This window comes from Dipteris shenzhenensis, chromosome 13, assembly GCF_047967505.1.
Source record: "Dipteris shenzhenensis isolate YYH24624 ecotype China chromosome 13, Dip_SZ_1.0, whole genome shotgun sequence".
NCBI lineage: Eukaryota > Viridiplantae > Streptophyta > Polypodiopsida > Gleicheniales > Dipteridaceae > Dipteris > Dipteris shenzhenensis.
Window position 1 is genome coordinate 14,766,419 of NC_141608.1, and position 20,904 is coordinate 14,787,322.

General features: G+C 42.9%; 1 protein-coding gene across 3 annotated transcripts in view; it reads right to left on the reverse strand.

The window, feature by feature from the left end:
- LOC147895071 (pre-rRNA-processing TSR1-like protein) overlaps window positions 1-20,904 on the reverse strand; it is a 45,323-nt gene that overhangs the window by 9,211 nt on the left and 15,208 nt on the right. For all 3 annotated transcript variants that reach the window (XM_087383563.1, XM_087383561.1, XM_087383562.1), the window contains 2 exons: window positions 17,025-17,100; window positions 5,700-5,803 (listed from right to left, as the gene is read on the reverse strand). In XM_087383563.1, coding sequence (XP_087239689.1) covers window positions 5,700-5,803; window positions 17,025-17,100 — 180 coding nt within the window. The remainder of the gene's footprint in view (window positions 1-5,699; window positions 5,804-17,024; window positions 17,101-20,904) is intronic.

Consider the following 20,904-nt stretch of genomic DNA (forward strand, 5'->3'; position numbering starts at 1 on the left):
AGCCTTTTCAGTTTGTTATATGATGTTTTCCAGCTTGCCTTTGATGTAGTACCTGCAGCCTACAGGGCCCAAAATTCTTTCACTTTTTTGGATCTACTACCTGCTACCTTTGATGATTGATCATGATTGGTTGTTAAGACACTCGTGTCTTATGATACGACACTTAAGACACGTGTCTTACCTTAAGACACCTTTAGACACTCTTGTTTTTTTTTTTTTTTTGTGGGGTGTAACAACAAACATTGAGTTTGACTTAACCATGCTATCATTGATGGCAACTTTGGTTCCAGCAGTGGCAGTGACCTCGCAGATTCAGATTAGGATGAATCTTCAGAGTCCAAAGTTTCCTATTATATGTATTGAGATGTAGATTTCATTCATGTCACATGTGACTGACTGTTGTCATGATACTTATGTTTATTGATCTATGATGATTGGTATATAATCTATGTAGCCCTCTAGGCTCTTGTTAAGCTGTTTATCTGAATTTTAAAAAATCAAGATTCAATTGTCAATTTAAACCTTAAAAGTTGTGTCGTGAATTGCAAGATCTTGAGCCGTGAGTCTAAACTTTACCTTTGAAGTCTTGAGTACATTGTAGAAGTGCCTTGTTTAAGTGTAACTTATTGTACTTTTAGAATCTAGCTACTAGCTATGCTAGTAAGTTGTACACCTGTATTCTTATACATATAATAAATATTTAATTAATATTACAATGACGTGTCTTATTTTTAAGACACTTTAGACACTCGTGTCTAAAGCATGTCTAACGTGTCGTGTCTTAACGTGTCTTACAACATTGGTCCGACTCTGACTCTATCACTATGTATCAGATGACAGAATCCAGTTCCTGGACTCTTCAAGACTTTAAAATCAATAAAAGTTTGAAGTTGAAAGTTTTGTAGTTCTCTCTCAAGTAAATGTGTACAATCTATATTTTTCTGATTTTTTGGGGGTAAATTTAGGGTCACGTATGATTCAGCCCTAAGGGCTGAACCATACTCCAATCATACTTTCGTACCCGTATGACGTATGCATATGGTCACGTATGGAAAAAACTATGGATACAGTAATGAATCAACCGGCTAAGATGGATCACGCACACTCATCTTAAGCCCAGTTTCCATGGGAGTCACTACTGCTTTGCAATTTTCCATCTCAAAGCGTTTGAGCAGTTCCCTGCAATATTTCTCCTGTGAAATAAAGATACATCTCTTTCCGTGCTTCATCTCAATCCAGTGAAGTATGCCTAAGTTGGTCATCTCGAACTCCTCCATAAGAAGTCTATTGACTTGAGCAATCTTCTTTGTACGATCCCCTGTACTAATGAGGTCATCCACATATCGAATCAATACCAGCTGCAAATCCCCCTCTGTGTCGAGATAAAGATTTGTCTCTGATGGACTCCGCTGAAGCCCGATCTTCTAAAAGAAAACATCTATCCGCTGGTACCAAGCTCTAAGGGCATGTTTCATCCCGTATAAGGCCTTCTTCAATTTGCAGACTTTTAATGGGAATCCTGGAATCTAAAATCCCGATGGTTGTGCCACATATACCCCCTTCTCTAGGATACCATTCAAAAATGCAGACTTGACATCCATCTGAAAAATAGGCCACCTGTCATGAACAGCCAAGGCAATGACTTTTCGGATAGTCACGATCCTAGCTGTGGGGGCAAAGATCTCGTCGAAGTCAAGTCCTTCTGACTGTGCGTAGTCTTTCACCAACCAATCTTGCTTTGTACTTGTCCAAGCTCCCATTTGACTTGAACTTAAGCTTGTACACCCATTTAGTCCCAATGACCTTCCGCTTGGTTGGTTTGGGTACTAAATCCTAAGTATCATTTTTCAAAATGGCATACATCCATCTAGTCCCAATGACCTTCCACTTGGTTGGTTTAGGCACTAATCCCAGGAGTCATTTTTCGAAATGGCATCCATCTCTGCATGCATGGCTTCCTGTCATTCTGGAATATCCTTTGCATCCTGGAAGGAACGGGGCTCCTCAAGCTGAGCTGCCATAGCGTAGTTCACGGAGTGAGTCTTCATGTTGCATTGAGACCGCCGCACTCCGAAACTACTTTCGGCAATGTCCACGACCCATGAGTCTGCTAAAGTCTTCAAATACCATTGAGGTGGCTTTTTCTCTAATGGAGGTGCCTTTGATGGAGTTGCCTTGGGAGCTCACTTTGGAATAGCACGCTCCTCCTCCTGCTCCTCCCCGGGGTCTTCAGTCGCCTCCACCTCTTGGATGGTGACCTTGGGTGGGAGTAATGCTGAAAGTTTAGGAACCTCTTCTGCAGGCTGTGGCTCTCACTCCTCAAAGATCACATCCCTACTAATAAGGATCTTGTTCTTTCCGGGTCAAAAAGGCAATAGGTGCAACAGGACTGCTCCTAACTAACAGTACACACTACTAAGTTTAGTAGAATGTGCAGGACAGTTAAGTAGTGTAGTACCTTATGTTTAGGAAAAGGGTAGGAGAGGAAGATCATGGGCTGGATCTTCAACAGAGACTTGTGAGGGGCTGCACAAGGACAGGAGGAAGTCAATCCTTTTTAGAATTCAGCTGAGTATTAAACTCTTGTTGTATATTCTATTTCAGTAATGAAGTACAAGTTCTGAATCAATTGCCAAGTACAACTAGAGCCCTTATATAGGTATGGCCCAGGGTAGTACAAAGCAGTATTGCTTATGGGATTACCTCCTAGGATGCCACGTGGCAACTTATGGTATCTCCTAAAAAAAGGAAAAAAACACTTACAAGCTAATAAAGGCCTTTCTACTAACTTTAGCCTAAGTAAAAAGTAACCCTCTGTTACAATCCTCCCTCCTCAAATAGAAATTTGTCCTCAAATTTGAAAAGGCTGTAACCTGGACATACAATGCTCCTTGTAAACTTGAACACCTCAATTCAGGTCATATCAGCTGAACAATTTCTCAGTCAAATACCTCCCTGTAGGCATGCTGATCTGTAAATGGATCATATAATATTCCCAAGAAATCAAGCAACAGGGTGGCAGAGCTATGCTGTCCAATATAACAGATCTGATCATAAAATCCAGTGAGACATGCTGATCTGAGAAAGGATAGTGAATGCTGGCTGCAACATGTCCATATATGCCATATAGCAAGAGAATCAAATCTGCTAAAAAAGATGCAATTTCAGCCATAGAATTCAGCTAAGCAATTGAGGGTACTGCTCCACAATTGTAGATGGCTGCCAAGAAGACTCCTCATCAGGTAGAGCTCTCCATATGATAAGATATTCCATGTAAGACTTGTTCCTCAATACATGATCTTTAAATCCAAGGATCTTTTCAGGTATATACTCAATCTGGCCCTCTTCATCCGTAGGAGGTAGCTCTTCCATAACTTGCTCCTTAGGCCCCAAATACTTATATATACCTTTGTAAGACTAGAATAAATCCAATCATACAAATTTAGAATTTTTGTTGTTCTTAAGATAAAAAATCTACAAAGAAAATAAAAGAGAAAATGAAAGAGAAGAAAAAAGATGTAAACAAAAACTTTTATGAAAAACAAAAGGAAGACATACTTAGCAAGCAAAGCAACACGTATGTCGTCAAGCAGGTATATTGGGTTTCTAAAGACCCACGGAGTCTCTTGGGCAAACCCAGTGCTTACTAAAATACATCAAATAAACAAAAGAGAATGAAAACAAGAATAACAAAGCAGGTGACTAAGCAAAAATAAACAAGCAAGTCAAGAAACAAAAACTTTCAAAAAACTAGAAACTCTCTCTCTCTCTCTAGTAAAGAGCCAAGCTCCTCAAAGGTGAGAGGCTTGGTCCTCTGTCCTGCAGTGACCGTAGTCACGAAACTCTTTAAACTACGAGGTAGCTTGTGTAATGTCGGCAATGCTAGAAGACTTGAGTCGACCTTCCGACCAATTGCCGCGAGCTAGTCCCTTACCACCTTGACTTTTGTCAGATGGTCATGAACATTGTCCGCCTCATTCATGTCCAGATTGTACAGTTGATGTTGAAGAAGCAGAATACGAGATGTGTTGTTTGTTTCATACAGATCCTTCAGAATAGCCCACGCCTCAACAGACATCTATGCCATCTAGATGTGCGGAAGAACAGAGTCCACCGTGGTCCTAATGATTAATGCTAGGAAGTGGGCACCTCTGTCTTTCCAATTCTCAAGCTCCTCTCCATCTACTGGAATGAGAATCTTCCCCTTGCTATCGAGCATATCTTCCGGCTTTGCCTCGACCCCCGTTGTCAACTTCCACAACTTCCGAGCCACTAAATGGCTCCGGATTTTCACTTAGTTCGGCCCATCTAGCTTCCCTGACTCTCCGAAGTTTGGGATGGTGAATGACAGAAATCTGGAGGAAGAGCAAGGAAGAGAAGGGGCTGAAGAGGCAACAGTAGAATCCTTGTCCTCCATTCTTACTGTAATAGCGAACAACAAACTGAAAAATGAATTTGCAGTAGAGAACTTGACCATGCAGCAAACCTGAGTGTCGATTGGAGTCGCCTACCTGCTGAAGTACTCCGTTCTAGAGCTGTAAACCTTGCTCTGATACCATGTTGGAAATAGAAGATAGAATCACTCACACCTCACACTCCCGATCTAGCTCAAACAACACTCAAAGAGATGGAGAGAGAGTACAAAAACTCAGATATATTCCTCCACAATAGTGGGCAGACAAAAGCTCAAAGACGAGCACAGAGGACAACAAGGCTGTCGTCAACAAGAACTAAGTATTCTCCTCTCCCTACACGCTTGCACGGTGCAAGGCAAGTTAGTGCTGGTGATGGAGAATCAAGGAGGAATGGAGGCCCTTTTATAGGAGGGCCTGGTGCCTGAAACTGGCCGACTAGGCCAGTCGGCTGCAGCCTACTGCACCGACCCCTAAAGGGGCCGAAATGGCCACCCCTAGGTCGGTTGCTAGGCCAGCCTCCTGGCCTATATAAAGCCCCATATGTTGGGCTCTTTTGCTGAAGCTGGCTGGTCCCAGTACTGCTCCGTGTGCCCCCGTATGATGCTGGCGCAATCTTCCACATAGGCTGCTGGCGCAATCCTCCACACAGCCAGGTAACCTCAGCCCTTTTCCCCCTACAGTCTCCTGCCCCTTTGTCCCCTCCAATCGGGGGCTCACAGGTGTGGCAGTGACGTTTCTAACACATTTTAATTCCCAGAAGAAATATGCTGCTGCTCCTCGTCAGATGAAGCTATTAGATGCTGTTTATCCCTGTTATCTATGAAATTCAAAATCTATCTTGGTGATTATCTGCTGTGAATCGAAGATCCACGCTGTGTTTCTACCAGGAGTGATTCGTTTTTAGGCTTTCAAGGCTGATCACTAATTCGTTTTAGGGTTTTAAAGCTGAATAAAGATTCGTTTTAGGGCTTCTGGACTGGTTTCATATCATCGAGAGAGAGAGAGAGAGAGAGAGAGAGATCAACTAAGGCAGATCAAAATAACAGGACATAAAACTCAGAACCCTTTGGTTCACTTCTAAAACTTGCATTCAATATCAAATTTAGTAAGACACAAGCAATATCCCATGGAGTATATTTACCAAAGCCTCAAGAAATCCAAAAACATATCGATCCAAGTTTGAAGACAACTGCGAATTTCCAACCCATCTTATAGTTATTTCAAAAAAAGATTTTCAAGCTATCAATAAATTGCAGTAGCTAGTGCTTTTGAAAATAAACTGACCTTAGGATCCCAGGGTGAAGTCCGAAAAGATTTCAAACCCCTATATTTGGCAAAACGCTGCCTTGCATGCACATCCAACGGTGTGTCCACCTCATCAGGAAATTCTGAATACACGAATTAGACGAACGAATCAAGAACATTAGTTAATCCAAAACTGCATACTCCTAACCCCAACTGACTACGTGTCTCCCTCCCTGCTTTCCCATCACTAAAACCAATTTGTTTCTTTTTTTAAGGTCTCGCTTGTATGATGATATTCACTTTTTTCATGTCACAAAAGGAGACTAGTCAACCCATAAAACAAGAACTAAGAAAAAGCTTGTCATGTCGAAGACCACTAATTGCTATTCCAGGCAATACGAATGTAGATCACCTATAAGCTGGTACCCAATTCCTTGCCATGTCCCTCATTGTCAAAGTCTCATTTCTTTATCATGTCATTTTCTTGTCATCGTCCTCTTCCTAACCCTACACCAATATGATCTACAGAAGCTAGAGCCCGAGTAACCTCTGCCACTAGCATCCGTTCTAGTTCTTATAATGCATGGACAGCCAGCTGTACCAGCAAATAGAAATGACCTCTTTGAGGATTCCACCAAAACATGATGCAAAAGATCACATGATACCTCAAAGGCATGCTTCAGCATAAACTTTTAGCTATTCTATCGGAGTGTGCAGGGCCATGATACCTGTAGGTGTGTAGAGGGAATGATGCTGCCACATGGGCAACATATTAATATCCCCCTAATGTAATATCTAGATCCACCCTTTAGTGCAGATATGTCCCAAAGTGTGTAGAAGGAATAAGTTGAAGGTGTAAGTGTGTCACGGGAATGATAGGACAGCACACAGGCTGCAACATGAGCAACACAATAATATATTTATGTTCATAGTAGTCAAGGAGTTTCGAAATAGGTTTTGGGGTTTCAGAAACGTTTCAGAGCCATCCTGAAACGTCTCTAAAATGTTTCATGCATAATAGGATATTCAAATATATATTCCCCCAAAAAATTGAAAACATTTTAGATGATTACCACCAAAACTCCAATACTTGAAAAAAGCTCATCACACATATTACATAGACATTTGATATGTCACTTAGAACTTGAAATTTGAAACATACTACTAGTTTCTAAAACAAAAAAAACAACACATCATTGAAGATTCAAGAGTCAATGGTCATATTTCAAAACCGACAAATGATTCATGTCACATGACAAAAGTTTCAATCTTCAAAGCTGAAATGATGCTAATAAGTACTCCGATTCTGAGGTTTTTTAGGTGCTCTGAAGAGCATGTTTTATGATTCCAAACGTTTGGGGTGTTATGATGATTTTGGGGTTTTTTAGGTGCTCCAAAACGTGAGTTACCGATTCGAAATGTTTTCGAAACGTTTCGGGGTTGCCCTTCTAGGCAGATCTGTCCTTTCAGGACAGCCATGGTATTGGTCATTCTTTGGGCTAACACATGGGCCCAAATATAGGCTTGGATGGCAGCCAATACAAGAACCCTTAGGAAAGGCACATAGTTCTGCCCTTGCCCCATCAAATGGCAGAGATCAGACAAGTAAATGGGGCTAAGCTTCTAAATTTGTTCAAAAAGTGTCTTCATACCTCAATGTTTTATTGTTAAAAATGAGAACAAAAAAAAATTTCACATAAGAGAGCTTTCTTGAAGCTGCACATAGGTACATACAAGTTAGAGTTAGTCATCTCTTGTATGCATAGTCCTGAGTGTGTGGGTGTGCCCGCCCAGAGAGAGGTGTAGGATATGACGCACTGGAGCACCAAGCTTGCAGGAGTCTGGAGCAAGCATGGAAATGGGCTCTAGAGATGGAAGCGCTCCGATACTAAATGTCGGAACAAAGTGGAGATGGGTTGTGAACACAAGTGAGCAAGAGTGCACACACAAGAAATCTCCAATAGAAATGTTCAAATGAAACAATACAAGTACTTGGTATATATAGTACCTTTTTAGCTCATCTTGTAGAGCTCTCCTCCATCTCCGATTTGCATCAGAAAGCTTGTCATTCGGAGCTATGGATAGGGAGTTATGGTCATTTTAATGATCCTTCTTCTTTGCATTCCTTGAGAGATTGTAAGAATGTGCTCTCTAATTTTTTAGAGATTTCTAAGGATCTCTTGATTCATTTCTGAGTACTTGAGTGATTTCGGAATTGTAAGATGAGCAGGTTTATCCGAGCGTGTTTTTCAAGAGATTTGAAAATTTGTATTTTTTTAGGAAACATGGTTTTTACACTTTTATTTTCACTAGAACTAGATCCCTTTATCATAAAAATATATAGACTAGTCACTCATTCATTTTTACACAACATAAATTTTCTTATTTATAGACATCCCTTTGTACCCCTGTTATTACCTTTAAAAAGTGTTGAAAAATAATTCCTTTAAGAAACATCTCTCATAGCCACTCTCAATGTAATAATACTATACATATATAATTACTTATTAACACATTTATATCATATGGCAATATCTTTCTAGTGTTTTTATAGCATAAATAACAAGATATTTATGGACATGTTTCTAAAGAAGTTTAAATTACTATAAATAAGTATTAACCTGGGCTTATATATTACTCTCATAAAATACATGTAATATTTAATACTATGTATGCAAGATTTTTCAGAATATAACTCCATAGATGTGCTCAAATGGGGTGTTCTGATCAATTTGAGTGGTTGAATGACTATATTTGGACATTGGATGTGAAAGTTATGTCACTCTTAAAAATGTTGAGTAAGATAGTTTCGTTGGAAAACTACCTTGGAAGATCTACTTCAAAGGGGTTTCGCTGGCGAAACCACCTGGATGGCTTTCTTCAATGAGTTTTCTTTGAAGAAACCCTTTCATGAAGATAGGTTGAGAGAGGTTTTCAAGGTCACCTCCTATTAAGTAAAAGTTGTAAGAAGGATCATAAGGGAATTTTCATAGAGAAGTCTACTCTACATGTGGATTTCTTCAAAAGCCATCCCATTATGTTCTTACCATGCCCAAAGATTCACGTAAAGATTTGTATATAAAATAGGCATTGCTATAATACTTTGCATATTTCTAAGTGAAACTATGTTTTCTTCTGATCCATTTTTGCCATATTTTTGCATAGTTGAAAGATTTTCTTTTCCTTCGCTCAGACGCTCGGAAGATTTTGCTCGGAAAATGCTCGTCCCCTCCCAAACGCTATCCTTTGGTAGACTCCACAGACGTGATCGAGAGGGCGAAGATGCATCGTAGATCTGCTTGATGACAAGGCAATCAAATGCATATTTATTGGTTACAGCCAGGAGAGCAGAGGGTATCAGTTATATCAACCAAATACTGGGAAGATTATTGTCAGTAGAGATGTAATCTTTGCTGAACATTCAGCTTCTCCTCTACCACCGATATCACTATGTTGTACTTAGGACTTAGTACTGCCATTCTGCATTTTTGGCATTTTGCATTTTGCATTGGTATGGACGCTCGTTTAGTAGCTCCACTACCACAGCTCGTTGTATTAGGATTTTCACAGTCTCATAGACCCATCGGTCTTCCGAAGACTTTAATAAACTTTCTTTCTTTCTTTCTTTCTTGTGGACTCCAAAGCTAAGCCAGACGTTGACATGTTTCATGCCTTTGAATCTTGGTTACCTCTGCCATCCTCAGAAGAGGACTTTGACCAGCAACATGAGCCTCCTGTAGGCCCTCCACCAAGCACACCAAGCAATAATGCAAGAAAAAAGAATCATCAGCATATACCTGTGCAAGCAAAGGTCTGCTGCCACGAGATGATCCATGTATTGTAGCATGGAATGAGTAGCTATGGCAGAGAACAAAGCACTGAGAGGACAACCTTGTCTCACCGAACAAAAAGGGTCTAGTTAGCTGTAATATGACCTCCCACCATAATGCCAGCAGCTAGGCTGTCCTGATAAAGCTAATAAATAAGATGCTCCATTTTATCCCTAAAACTTTGTGAGATAAAATCACATTGTAATGTGTCAAAGGCTTTAGCTATATTTACCTGTAACAACATAACATCTTGCTCAATGTAGTTGGCATATTCTATTCTCACATAGGCATTGGCAATATTTTCTTTAATATGTCTCCTAGGAATAAAATCATACTAAGCAAGATGCAACTCGTCATGTAGAAATCCTTTAATTCGAGCCAAGATCATCTTAGCGAAAAGCTTATAGATGACAGGCATAAGAGTAATGGGTCTCCAATCTGTAAAAGACTCACATAAATTCTTTTTAGGGAATAATTTCACTAATCTGAAAATGTTTAGACTTCACAAGTAGTTGTAGCTTGAATGAAGAATTTTGGACTACCTTTTGATTAGCCTTCTCCTTTAGTGCTAGCCTTCGTCATGGTTGAGTCTGCCCTTCACCTCTGGAGTGCTGACAAAAACTCAGTACGAAGAATTTGTATAAATGGATGCTCAAGTATGTGTGGGTGTGTGGATTTGTATGTGTGAGAGCATATTTTTATACTATGGTCTACACCCACTGTTGGGCGCTAATGACGTCAGTGGGGATGTCATAGTAGCTAGTCCCTGCTATGCATGATGGAGTTTATGGTTTTCAACCTTATGAGTGACTATCATGAGATTGAAACTGCACTATGTTGTGTTTTTAGAGGATGAGTTTGGGAATGTTCCTAGATTCATCTAGGTATATGCTTTTGCCGTATTAGCGGACATGCAAACTTCACCTTGTGAAGTTTTCCTCCAAGTTGCGGCCTGCTGGTATTGTGATAATTCTTTCTATCTTAAATGGTGCGTTGCCCTATCAACTAGATTTAGATTTAGATGCTCGTTGGGGAGAGACTAAAATGAAAATGTTTAGACTTCACAAGCAGTTGTAGCTTGAATGAAGAATTTTGGACTACCTTTTGATTAGCCTTCTCCTTTAGTGCTAGCCTTCATCATGGCTGAGTCTGCCCTTCACCTCCGGAGTGCTGACTTGTATAAATGGATGCTCAAGTATGTGTGGGTGTGTGGATTTGTATGTGTGAGAGCATATTTTTATACTATGGTCTACACCCACTGTTGGGCGCTGATGACGTCAGTGGTGGTGTCATAGTAGCTAGTCCTTGCTATGCATGATGGAGTTTATGGTTTTCAACCTTGTGAGTGACTATCATGAGATTGAAACTGCACTATGTTGTGTTTTTAGAGGATGAGTTTGAGAATGTTCCTGGATTCATCTAGGTATATAAATCCTTTCTTCCAACTCCACGCATGATTAACCATATATACTAATAGGAATGCTTCCACATTACAATATTTTTGCTACTATTGTAGAGTAAGGTTGTGCTTGGCTTCTCGTGGATGATGACCATCTCACCACCACCACCATCACCATCACCATCACCACCATCATCATCGTATAGTTGCTTATGTTTGGGCAATGATGATGACATAAGCATTTCTTTGCTTGCTAGGTATGTCTTCCTTTTGTTTTTCAAAAAGTTTTTTCTTCTCTTTCGTTTTCTCTTTTATTTTCGTTGTAACATTTTGGTTTTAGAACAACAAAATCTGAATTTGTACGATTGGATACAGTCTAGTCTTACAAAGGTTATAGACTTTCTTAGATGCAAGGACCACAAAAAAGTTCAGAAAGGGGAAACCAGGGCCAGAAAGAGGGCATTCACTGATAAGGGCTGCTTCTCAAAGGAATTTTTTATAAACTTGCATTATAAAAGGCAACCTGCAATATTCGTTGAGTTAAAAATTCAAATGGTAATAGCCTGATACAAGCAAGCAGCCTCCTCTTGAGTCGATTCTCGAAAGTGGCTGATTTTTGTCAATCCTTGATAGGTGTCTTAGCTTTAGCAACATCCTCTCTGAGAGCATACATATAATTCTTGCCATAATCACAAATAAATTGTTGCATGCGGGTGACAAAAGCTGACCATGCATAATCAACATCAATGTGGCAATGTGAAGAAAGAGGAGCAATTGCATCTATCACCATATTTTTATATGTCTCATGCTACAAGTCACTATTGCTCACTATAAGCACCTCAGCGACAACATCACGAGTCCCAAAACCCTTGGGTCGAGGCTTATGAGGGAAGGTGGACCAAGGTGGGAAAGAAAAAGCGGAGTAAGTGGGCCAGAAAGAACCAACGGCAGCATGCCAACCGTAAGAGGCGAGCACATGCAGCCGCTCATTCCCATGGAGATTAGGTTGGCGGCCCCCAAAAGATGGACCATGAGGTCCAGAGAGGGGGCCCTCGACTTTAGGCCACTCTGTAGGCCTCCCGGAGGCAAGACTCCGTGCTCGCAGCAGCAACAGACTCCAGCGGTTTTCGAAGCCTCGGGGACCTTTGGAGGCCTCAGGCACCCATGCCGCAATGGCCCTTGACTTCGACTGCCACAGATCCTTCTCAGCCTCCTCTCTTCGGACCCTTGCCCCTCCCCCCCTTTTTTCCTTTCCCTAGCTCCCACACCGTGATCACCCTCACCACTCGTCTCCCCCCCCCCCGCCCCGACAGCATCAAACTCACCTGGGGCCTCTTCCTTGCGTGCCCCTTCCGGATGTGTTGCTGACCCTAACCCTTGAGCAAGGGCAAGGCTAAGGCCACCTTGCTGGCCTCTCCACGACAGCAAGTTAGCTCCCCGGGCACAGAGTACATAGCTTTCTCATAGGCTTTTGTGAAAGAGGGAGCAGTTGGCTAGTCCTCAAGTCACCGCCTGCAAGTTGGGCTGCTTTTATCAAGAGAGTTATGGAGGTTGGGACCGTCGAACTATTTGGAAATCCTGGAGTTGTATCCCATGCCCTTGGAACTGACTGTCTTGATCTTGCAGTCCCGAAAGGGGGTATTATCGTGGTAGAATCCTGCACCCATTTGGTTCGGGTCTTTGGTTCACCTCCACAAGTGTGGAGAAATGGACTCCGAAACTATTCGACGCGATGATGGAGCATCAGATGTACTGAATGATGGATGAGTGGATGGGACACGGAGGATGGACTTGTGGTGCACCCATGGTGCTTCGACGCATTTCAGCTTGGCTTCTCTCCAGCGTGGCAAGGATCAGGCTTAGTAGGAGTGATTTGTTTGCCTCTTGAGATTGTACTCACCCAATCTCATTATTGGACGCTCTAGCTATGTGCGGACCTATTCGGTGTAGATGTTTCTTTCATGATATGCTGGACATGGAAGGTATGGATTGAGCCAGTGGCGACCTTGGTCCCACGGCACACGGATATAGATTACTCGCCCTCCAAACCTCTTTTGAAATCGCAGAGATCTGGTTTCCTAGAGCATGCTACTGCACACAAGCGAGCCTTGTTCTCTACCGCCCCATCCTCATGAGGTTGACTTTGGTGAGTTGGAACGTGCATGGGCTTCATGACCGTGCGCCTAGTCAATCGCAATATCTGATTCTCTGCTGGTTGGTGCAAGGATTCAGCTTCAGCAACTCCAGGCCTTCCAAGGACATATGCACATGGACCCACATGAGATCCTCGAGCGGACCACATACTTTTACCACTAGCTGTTTTAGTCGGAGGAGTCGTTGCCCATGACTCTCCTGGCTAGAGAGGTGTTATGGGAGCAAGTTCCTTTCGTGGTCATGCATAGTTTGAGCAGACGACTGGAGGCGCAATTTACCAACAAGGAGCTTTGAGAGGCCTTGCAGGCCCTACCGACCCAGAAGTGTTCGGAGAGGACGGCCCAACTCCGAGCTTCTTTAAGTGCTTCTGGGAGGATATTTCTACCCCACTTAGGTTAGCCTGTAAGGAGATTTTGACTCAGGCTCCCTTCTACATTCTTTGAACAGAGGCCGGACTTGTCTAATCCCAAAGTGAGGAGATAGATCAGATATTTGTGAGTGGAGTCCGATCACCCTACTAGACACGGCTTACAAGATCTTAAGTGATCATCGGGGGGGCACACAAGAGAGGCCTTTCCTCTTTCCCGTTTAGTGAGACATTTTCCATTCAATGAGACAAGGCTGCCCTCTTGCCCCCTAACTTGTTCCTCTTCGTGGTGGAGGCCCTAGGTTACTTTTTGCACTCCCAGGCACTTGGCCTCACAGGATGAGGCCTCGGATTTGGAAGGAGGAGGAGCTCCTAGACTCGGGATTTGTAGATGATACACCCCTTTATGTGGAGGGCTCAACATCCAGTCTAGAGAGGGTAAGGAGGCCTTGTCCATTTATTGCAAGGCCTTCGGAGCTCGCATAAATCTGTTGGTTTCTTCGCTGGGCTAGAGGAAATCCAAGAGGCTCGAGACTAGAGGGCTGTTGGCTTTTGGTGGATCCCAAGGGGGGAGGCGGTGAGGTACTTAGGGGGCCAGGTTGGCATTGACATCTCGGCAAAGTAGCAGTTCCACCTAGTCCTAGAGGGAGTTCGGCACAAGCTCTTCAGCCAAACTCTCACTAGTAGGTAGAGCGTTGGTGGTTAATTAGAGTCGATAGATTAGCCGTCACGTCAAACTGGGATAATTGGAAAAAGAGAAGTACAAGGTACAAGTACCTAGACCTAGGACTAGGTGTCCTAGGTGTCACAAAGGACTAAGTGTCCTATGTGGCCTAAAAGGCACTTCCAAAATACTGAAAAGGATCTTTCATGCCTCATGCATGCTTTATCTCTTTATGGTCTGGCTGCTGGTTTGCATGTCAATTTTCAGAAATCTAAACTACTACCTCTGCATGAGAAAGCTTGGTATGGCCAAGGGACATTATTTTACCCACGCAGCTGGTACAACCTCTTGGTTATCCTTTGGGGTGGATGGTCACTCGCCGTCAGCGAATGGGTGCTTGACAGGCTTAAAAAGAAGCTGGAATACTGGAAACGGGCAATGTGGCCTTTACATGTCCTAGGTTGCCTACATCTAGTTCTATTTGCCTTTGCTTGCTAAGCAAAACATTGCCTGTTTTATGTCTACTATCATAGAGTTATTCTGGCGGTCACTTTCTGTGGATCATGTTTGCACACCTAAAATGCATGGAGGACTGAATATTATTAATATTCACATGCATATTCTAGCTCATAAGGGAAAAATGATGCTACAGTCCATGCAGGGTGATCGGCCTTGGATTTTTATGATGCGACATTTGATTTTGCGCTTGCCACTCAATGGGACTTGCTGCTAGGTCACATTGAAGGTAAAATATAGGGATGCTGCTATGTTTCTCGTTTAATTGCTGATTGGAAGCACATACTCTGTCACCTTAAATGGAATGGCACGGACACTGTGGCTGGTAATTCTTTGCTTGCTGAGAGTCTTCATTGGTCAAAGGTTTTCACACCTCCTTTGGCCTTACAAGAACCTCGCTTCTCCTATTTTCTTTGGTCCAAAGCTATCTGCCATGTGGATGATGATGTGCTTGATGCAGCTGGTATGGTCATCTCTTTTCTGCTGTTCAGCTGCCAGAGGGGAGGCATGCCGAGATGACCTCATCAGCCTATACCTAGATGAATCCAGGAACATTCCCAAACTCATCCTCTAAAAACACAACATAGTGCAGTTTCAATCTCATGATAGTCACTCACAAGGTTGAAAACCATAAACTCCATCATGCATAGCAGGGACTAGCTACTATGACATCCCCATTGACGTCATCAGCACCCAACAGTGGGTGTAGACCATAGTATAAAAATATGCTCTCACACATACAAATCCACACACCCACACATACTTGAGCATCCATTTACACAAAGTCTTCGTACTAAGTTTCTGTTGGCACTCCGGAGGTGAAGGGCAGACTCAGCCATGACGAAGGCTGGCACTAAAGGAGAAGGCTAATCAAGATTCAAAAGGTAGTCCAAAATCTCTTCATTCAAGCTACAACTGCTTGTGAAGTCTAAACGTTTTCATTTTAGTCTCTCCCCAACGAGCATCTAAGTCTAAATCTAATAGACACAGAGCAAGCCAAGATATTCACGAGACCTTACCTCCGTCTTGTTGACACCGAGAACTCTTGTTGAAGGACAGCGTTTGGGAGACGATTGCCACCACCACAACTTAGAATATCTAGGTTGCATGATCCAACCTTGTAATGGTGGAACGGCAACACTTGTCAATATCTAGTATGATATCATTTACACCATGTGATCTATCCAGGACATGCGATCTATCCAGGAGTAGGTCATAGAAAGAAAGAAAGAAAGAAATATATTTTAACGTCCACGGGAGGCCTCACGAGCCTATAGGACAAAGTACACAGAAAAGCAAACTCATACAAACCTCAGTAGTGTTGTTAGCATCATAATCATAGAGAAAAAAAGTCAACTACAATAACAACTGCAAAGTGGGCCATATCAATCAATCAATCTATGCAGGTGCTGGGACCAAACCGAAGCCTGGTACAGCGATGGGCTGCGAAGATGTCTCGTATCTCGTCCGTCGAGCTGTCTCGCGCTGCAGTGGGGGACGCGGTCTCCTCGCTCTCTAGACTCTTTGGGCTACGTCTAGGGTGACCCCTCATCTCTATCGGTCTCTCCTAAGAAAGTTGTGATAGGTCGGACCTCAATAGAGTGTATCCTGGGGGCTCTCTATCGCACACGTGGCCTCTGCACCCCTCTCTCGATGGTACTGTGCCGACTGCTCATCCAGAGTGCTCTCATGTCAGCTAGCTCCTCCTCCTCCACTCCCCTATGTCCGGGGGTTGACTCAAATGTATAGAAGTCTATGACGTGTCGATGTGCCCAATCACCCTCTATGTCCTGTAGTGGTCTGACCATCCCCTGCTACTCTCTGATCTGTCGTAGAAGCATCTCCCTGTGTCGCCGCATCTCCATCAGATAAAGCCTGATACAAACCTGGTCATGGAAATGGACCAGTCGTGACAAAGGACCGAAGCCACTTCCCTCTAGGTAGAGACAATGGTAGTGTCCCCGAATCTTTAGAGACTACTCTAAAGATTGCCGAAAGGCGAGAGCATTTCTACAAGGCATGGTCTGCAAGCATATTCTACATCTTCATGGATCATGGTTAGGTGCCCTAGGCATTGAGCTGGGACTCTAAGAGTTGGGGTACAAGACAACCAGTTTTCTCTCCTTAGCATCTCATGATTTCAAAATATTCAAAGCTTCTAATAGACAGTTCTATTTTCTGGGGCAAAAATATTCCAAAACATATTAAGCTACATTCTATAGCAGGGATGAGAATAGTTGTGCATGCCCTATGAATTTGATCTTACAGGAAATTATTAACTCATTCTTTTGCATAGCAGTCATTCAATGCTTGCTCATGCACCAGACCTTAAAGTTCCTTTTATTTCTTAAAAGCCTAGGTACATGCTCATAAATCTTATATGAAATTATAAAGCCAAGGAAAGTGAGGTTTGAGATATAAAGAGAGAGGTGACCTTCATCAGCAATATGGGCTGCTTTTAACCGTTGCAGCTCTGCTAATCTTCCTTCTGTTGTCAACTCATCTTCATCCTACTACCACATATATGAAAGATTTCAAATAATACTCGTAAAAAGACCATCCATTAGGCATAAAAGTTTGAATCAAATAATTGCCCCTTTAAAAAACACTAGAGGCAAGAATTAAAAGGCTAACTAAGAAGAAGGCAAAGTACTTAAGCTTACTTTTGTTAGCTAGAATATATCAAATCTTAAAGGTAAGTAAGCCACACATGTCATAAGTTGATGAGAGGGAGGAGTGTAGTGGAAGAGAGCAAGAGAGTGAGAGTGAGAGAGAGTGACACTCTAGTGCGGGTGTGAAGAATAATGAGCCACACCACAAACTCACTTATGTTTTATTAGGATTAGGTTTACCCTATGACTGTCTTAAGACAGTCATAGGTGTCCTATCTTTTAATGAAGGGTTGGCAATGTGCCTTTACCCCAACAACCTCCCACCTAAAGGCCAATGTGCCTAAAGGGGAGAAAAGAATAAAAATTACAGCAATATACAGTTACTGTATACAAGACCATAAAGTAAGAATGGTCTCATCCTAATCCCATGATGTGGCGGCAATGTGCAAACCGCTCTGTAGGCAAGCTCTTAGTGAGCAAATCTGCAGGATTATCATCAGTATGCACTTTCACAAGCTCAAGTCGCTTGTCTTCCAGTACCTCCCTGATGAAATGATATTTCACTTCTATGTGCTTGGTCCTCTGATGAAAGACCGGATTCTTTGCCAACATGATAGCACTCTGACTATCACAATGCAAAACTGGCATATCTCCTGTAATGCCCAAATCTCCCACCAGCCGAGTAAGCCATATTGCTTCCTTGCAAGCCTCAGTGGCTGCAACATATTCAGCTTCTGTGGTTGACAGTGCAACGCATTTCTGCAACCGAGACACCCATGATATAGCACCTCCTGCAAATGTGAAAATATAACCGGTAGTAGACTTCCGGTTATCCGCATTCCCTGCATAGTCTGAATCTGTAAAACCATGCACCAATGCATCCTGCCTACCATAGCATATGCACAAGTCTTTGGTACCTTTGAGATACCTCAAGACACCTTTCACTGCTTCCCAATGCCGCTTGCCTGGATTTGCCATATACCTGCTGATGACTCCCACCGCAAAAGCAATATCCGGACGAGTGGCAACCATGGCATACATCAAAGATCCAACTGCAGATGCATACGGAACCTTGGCCATTTCAGCCTTATCATCATCTGATCTGGGGCTGTCCTTACTGCTGAGTTTTAAATGTGGAGGCAACGGGGTACTAATAGACTTCCCGCCCTCCATTTTAAACCTCTGCAGTACTTTGTCAATGTACTCTTTCTGTGAAAGAAACAAAAGTCCCTTGGACCTGTCACGAGTAATCCGCATGCCAAGAATATGATTTGCATCACCCAAGTCTTTCATGTCAAAAGACTTATGCAGTTGTTTCTTCAAAGCACTAATCTCATGCTGAGATTTACTGGCAATAAGCATGTCATCCACATATAGAATGAGTAGCATCAAACTGCCATCCTTTGCCCGTTTGGTGTACAAGCAATGATCGGTCTCACACCGATGATACCCTTGGGACTGCATGAAGGCATCAAACTTCTTGTACCATTCCCTTGGCGCCTGCTTGAGTCCATACAAGCTCCTCTTGAGCTTACACACAAGCTGCTCTTTCCCTTTAACAGCATATCCCTCTGGCTGACTCATATAGATCTCATCATGAAGATCTCCGTGAAGAAAGGCTGTCTTCACATCCATCTGACATAAATCCATGTCGTCATGAGCAACAAGAGCTAACACTGCTCTCAAAGTAGTCATCTTGACTACAGGGGAAAAGATCTCATCAAAGTCAATGCCCTTTTCCTGCTTAAATCCCTTGGCAACCAATCTGGCCTTATACCGAGGTAAAGCATTTGAATCCACTTTGACTTTGTAAACCCACTTGCATGGCAAAACCTTTCTGCCTGCAGGTAACTGCACCAAGTCCCATGTATCATTCTGAAGTAGGGAGTCCATTTCTGACTGCATGGCTTTCTCCCACTTCTTTTTCTCTGTTCTTCCCATAGCTTCCTTGAAGCTGGAAGGCTCACCACAATCTGTCAGCATGATAAAATCAGCCACATTATTGGCTCCTGGAACAAACCTGGCAGGAGGCCGTTGTGCACGGGTGCTCCTCCTAACAAAATGTTCCGGATTAGGCTGCTGTCCAGCCTGTTCTTCATGCATGACGGGTGGCTGTACCACCATATCTGGCTGTACTACAGCCCCATCTGTTGGCACATCCAGTGGTGCATCATTGGCAAAATTATCTGGCTGATTTTCAGCCTGTATACCCTCTTGAACAGTATTCCACAGGTTGCACGGGTTCCTTGTGTACACTATCTTCTTTAAAGATGACATCATTGCTGCGTATAATCTTCCGTTTAACGGGATCCCATAACCTGTACCCCATTTCACCTTCGTCACCATAACCCATAAAGATGCATCTGATAGACTTTGGATCCAGTTTGGTGCGTAGTTCTTTGCGTACATGAGCAAAGCACTCGCAGCCAAATACACGTAAGTGCTTATATGAGGGTGGCTTGCCAGACCACACCTCCTCTGGCACTTTCAACTCCAAAGCCTTGTTTGGTGACGTGTTAATAATGTGAACTGCTGTTTGCACGGCTTCTGCCCAAAAGCCATGGGGTAATGCAGCATAAGACAACATACATCGAACCTTCTCCTGTATAGTTCGATTCATCCGCTCACTTGCACCATTTTGAGATGCATTATGAGGGGCTGTGAGTTCCTGTTTGATGCCCTTAGCTTGGCAAAACTGCACAAAAGCATGTGACACATACTCACCCCCATTATCGGATCTGAGGCATTTCAGCCTACGACCTGTCCGATTCTCAACCTGAGCGACAAACTTCTTGAAAGCATCTAAGGCATCTCCCTTATGCTTCAAGAAATAGACCCACACCTTACGTGTGGCATCATCAATGAAAGTAATAAAATATTTTGCACCCCCTAGTGATAACTGTGGCATTTCACACAAATCAGTGTGCACTAGATCAAGTGGTGCTCTATTCTGGGGAGTTCTCCTCTTATGAGGAGTGACAGAGTGCTTGCCAAATATACAATGATCACAAGTAGGCAAATCTGAAAAAGAGAGAGGCGGCAGATAACCCAAACGTGACAGTTCTTGCATTCCTTTAACAGACATGTGTCCCAACCGGCTATGCCACAATGAGACCTTTGGCAGCTCGGTTATGGCAACAACATGATTACCCACACTGGAAACATAAAGAGGGTACAAGGTATCACTCTTAAAACCCTCAGCCACTACAGTCTGGCCATCAGTAATCACCCATTTGGAATCCCCAAATGTGGTGTGGTAACCACTGTCATCCAATAAGCCAGTGCTAATCAGATTTTTCTTGATTTGCGGCACATGGCAAACACCATCAAGCATAAATGACTGTCCATCAGGAAATACTATCTGTATACTGCCAATCCCTGCAATCTGACATGCATAGTTGTTCCCAAGATGAACAACTCCATGAGTACCTGTGTAGGAAGTAAACCACTCCCTATGAGGAGTAACATGAAAAGAGGCACCTGAATCCAAGAGCCAGGTGTGCATGTCATGGCCATCAATAACCAAAGCATGTGCTATTACAGCAGAAGAGCATAAAACATCATGTATGTCACTGTCACTGTCCTCTGCTGCAACATTCACTGCATCCAAGTCATCTGCCTTTGCCTTTGCTTGCATTTCCTGCATCCTTTGTTTCAGCCTTCTTGGCTTTCTGATCCCGTATGAACTTGAAGCACTTCGAC